Below are 3,247 nucleotides of genomic sequence, written 5' to 3'. Positions count from 1 at the left end.
ACTTCTAAAGTTGACTTCCAAAGCAGACTTCTTTGAGAACAATAGATGCTTTGTCTTCCTATTCCGGAGCCTTTTTGTTATTATCTTGGTGAATCTTTGACGGCTAAGTATATTAAATAAAAATTGCAACATTGTTAGATGAGTTTAGCTCAACTTACACAATTCGGAAGGGTATGACCAGGTTGCTTGCATTGGGAGCAGATGTATACTTTGTGCAGCTTCCTTGGCTTCTTGCTTTTCCTCCTAGCAATTTCTAGCCATGATTTCCACCGAGACTTCTTCCGTCTGCCTGGTGCACGGCGAATGTCTGGTGGCAGACATATTGATGTTGGGCCTCCCTGGACCTCTGAAATTTGGGGATATATATTGGCAGAGTATGCGGTAAACAAGTAGTTTTTTGAGTAAGTCGGACATACAAGGGAATCCACAGCTATCCCACCGGCTAATGCAGCTGCAATAGCATGTGAACATGGGATCTTCTCGATATAAAACACACCACATTCACACATTCCATGTTCCAAATCAACAATACAATTCCTGGTTCCTCCTTTCACATAGTATCTCAAGTGTCAATTCGGTCCACCTCCATTGCATCTGCATAATGTCCACGAATCGCCAGCAAATACTCCACTCCCCGAGTATTATGTGTTGTGAGACTCAAAGCATCCTCTCTGCGTTTTAAAAACCACTGACCGAGCTTCTCTCGTATGAAATCCAAGAGGAATGAAATGAGATAGCCACGGGCCTTCTTAAGTGCAGCATTTATAGACTCTGCAACATTGCTAGTCTTAATATTGTATCTGTCTCCAACAAAATGAACTCGGGACCAAAGAGAGACATCGGCTTCTTCCAAATAGTCAGCAAGGTCAGGCTTGATCTGTCTCAGCTCCGCCATGTACCGGTTGTAGTCATAAAGGTTGTAAGCATAAACCACACGTTTAACCAAGTACAGCAACTGCTTCCCCCTAAACTTTGTTACTATGTTATGTTGTAGATGGTAGTAGCAGATCCCTCGTTTTGCCCATGGGAAAATAGTTTCACAAGCTTTCTTAATAGAAATATGTCTGTCAGAAACTATCACCAAAGGATAACCATCTGAGACACATTCACGCAGTTTAGAAAAAAACCATTCCCATGAAGCATCATCTTCACCATCAACAATTCCAAAGGCCAATGGAAAAATCTGAAAGTTTCCATCTTGTGCGGTGGCAACCAACAAAGCACCCTCGTATTTCCCTATTAGATGACATCCATCAACCACAGTAACTCTTCTCATGTACTGAAAACCAGCAAGCGATGCTCCAAATGCGAGAAATAGATATTTGAATTTGTTATTCGAATCTACATGAAGAGCTGATACAGTTCCCGGATTGGCTTTGTTCACTGAATGTAGGTAAGCTGGGAGACTCGCATATCCATCTTCAGCTGTTCCCCTGACCAATTGTTGGGCATATATCAAAGATCTGTAAGAGGTAGTGTAATCCATCTTGATGCCAAACATATGCTTCATTGAAACCCTGACATGTTCTGGTGTAAGTCCATCAATGATGCCGAAATGGCTTATAAACAGCTTGCCAATATACTTAGGAGTAGACTTCCCACGGTGAGCCATTCGATGGGCTATTGAACATGTGTGGTCTTTCACATATTTTGTCACCCAAAAAGTGGATGCATCATTCTTCACGCTCGCTCTAACCATCCATGCACATCCTTCCACTCGACATTTAGCCACAAACAGGGTCTTGGTAGACTTCTGTGTTTTAAAAGCAAATTTTAACATTATGGCAGTCAGTCTAACCTCTGATAACAGCTTCTCTTTTGTAGGGAAACTTGCCCTAACATATATACTATCAGACCATGACATGGGCGTGCTCCCTGTTTCACCATATCGGTTTCTGACCTTTTCAATACAGACTTCATCTTCATCATCATCTTCATCTTTCACTTTACCGTAGATACTGTAATCTTCTCCGTCAGAGTAAGCTGCATCGTCGACATCTTCTCCCAGATGTTTTGGAGATGAAATTATGATAGAATGAGCAAGGTTATGAGTGAATAAGCTTAGATATTTGTTTTATTACAGCTTTAAAACTGGTTGATAAGCATTTATTCCATTTTCATGGTTGTTCATGGTGGTTGAAGGTATTGAAGATGATGGTATTCTCGTAATTAAAAAGTCTTTAGAAGGTCCAAGAAGACTTTAGCCAATTAAAGAAAAATCGAATTATTAGATGTATAATGGCATTTTCGTTAATAGTTTAAGTGGGAAGGATAAAATTGTGAGAAAATGGCAAAAGTTGGAGAGAGAAAAAAAGAGGTTAGTTTTGTGTTTGACTTTGAAATATGGGTTAAATCTGAAACTCTCCCTTTATTTATACCAATCTCTATATTATTATTTGAGTAGACATTTTAAAATATAACCTTAATTTTGTAAAATATTACATGATATGTCATTACAAATAACAAAAAATAATTAAAATAGGAAAGGATATAATTGTCTTTCAACTCTATTGCTAAAAATATGGAAAGTCTTTATTTCTCATTTAATAGAGTATATTTATTATTTAATTTCTAAATTCAAAAATCTTATAGTTTTTATTATTTCTATTTTCAAATGATATTATAAAGTATATTTAATTAAAAAACGTGAAAATAAATTTTTGAATTTAGAAATATTATAAAAGTCAAAATTAAAAGTTATGATATTAAAAAAGTGGTGAAGTGTTTTTTTCAATAATTTGTTATATTTGATTGATTATATACAAAAATATTTTTTTAGTTATTTTACTAAAAATTTGATATGAAAATTTGATTTTTAAATAAAAAAAGTTTGTAGTGAAATAAGAGTTATTAAACGGTGAATATTATAATTAATTATTAAATTTTAGTCCAATACAAATATGTTAAGTAAACGGGTTAGTTCGATATGAACAGATTATAATTTTAATTTTTTAATACCCACAAAAAAATTTTAAAATTCAAAATATTAATTTTTTAAAATAGGTAATATATTCAATCTACTAAATTATATATATTTTTAAATTAAATATAATTTGTTGTATATTTATTTATTATATATCAAACCTAAGTGTAAAGAATATTATATTATTTTCATATATAGTTAAAAAGATAAAATTAAATTTTTATATTTAGTGAACAGATTATAAATGTCAATTATTAAACTATGTAAATTAGAGTTAATGATTATAATATTATAATTTTTATATAATAGTCTAGATAATATTTT

General features: G+C 33.4%; 1 protein-coding gene across 1 annotated transcript; it reads right to left on the bottom strand.

Moving 5' to 3' along the window:
• Window positions 1–562: 562 nt before the first annotated feature.
• Window positions 563–1,612, bottom strand: LOC112085004. Its single transcript, XM_024153986.1, has 2 exons — window positions 1,225–1,612; window positions 563–1,095 (listed from the first exon to the last, which is right to left on the bottom strand). The coding sequence occupies exons 1-2, from the start codon at window positions 1,610–1,612 to the stop codon at window positions 563–565; spliced, it is 921 nt and encodes a 306-aa protein (XP_024009754.1).
• Between the last annotated feature and the right edge of the window lie 1,635 nt (window positions 1,613–3,247).

This window comes from Eutrema salsugineum, unplaced genomic scaffold, assembly GCF_000478725.1.
Source record: "Eutrema salsugineum unplaced genomic scaffold, Eutsalg1_0 scaffold_9, whole genome shotgun sequence".
Taxonomy (NCBI): domain Eukaryota; kingdom Viridiplantae; phylum Streptophyta; class Magnoliopsida; order Brassicales; family Brassicaceae; genus Eutrema; species Eutrema salsugineum.
Note: the sequence above shows the minus strand (reverse complement) of the source record. Positions and strands in the feature narration are given on the sequence as shown.

Excerpts from the sequence above, each read along its gene's own strand:
- LOC112085004 (XM_024153986.1), bottom strand. The coding sequence starts at position 1,612 with ATGGCTCACCGTGGGAAGTCTACTCCTAAGTATATTGGCAAGCTGTTT. Across the intron at positions 1,096-1,224 it reads TCTAATAGGGAAATACGAGG|ATGGTTATCCTTTGGTGATA; the intron begins GTGCTTTGTTGG and ends AATGTGTCTCAG.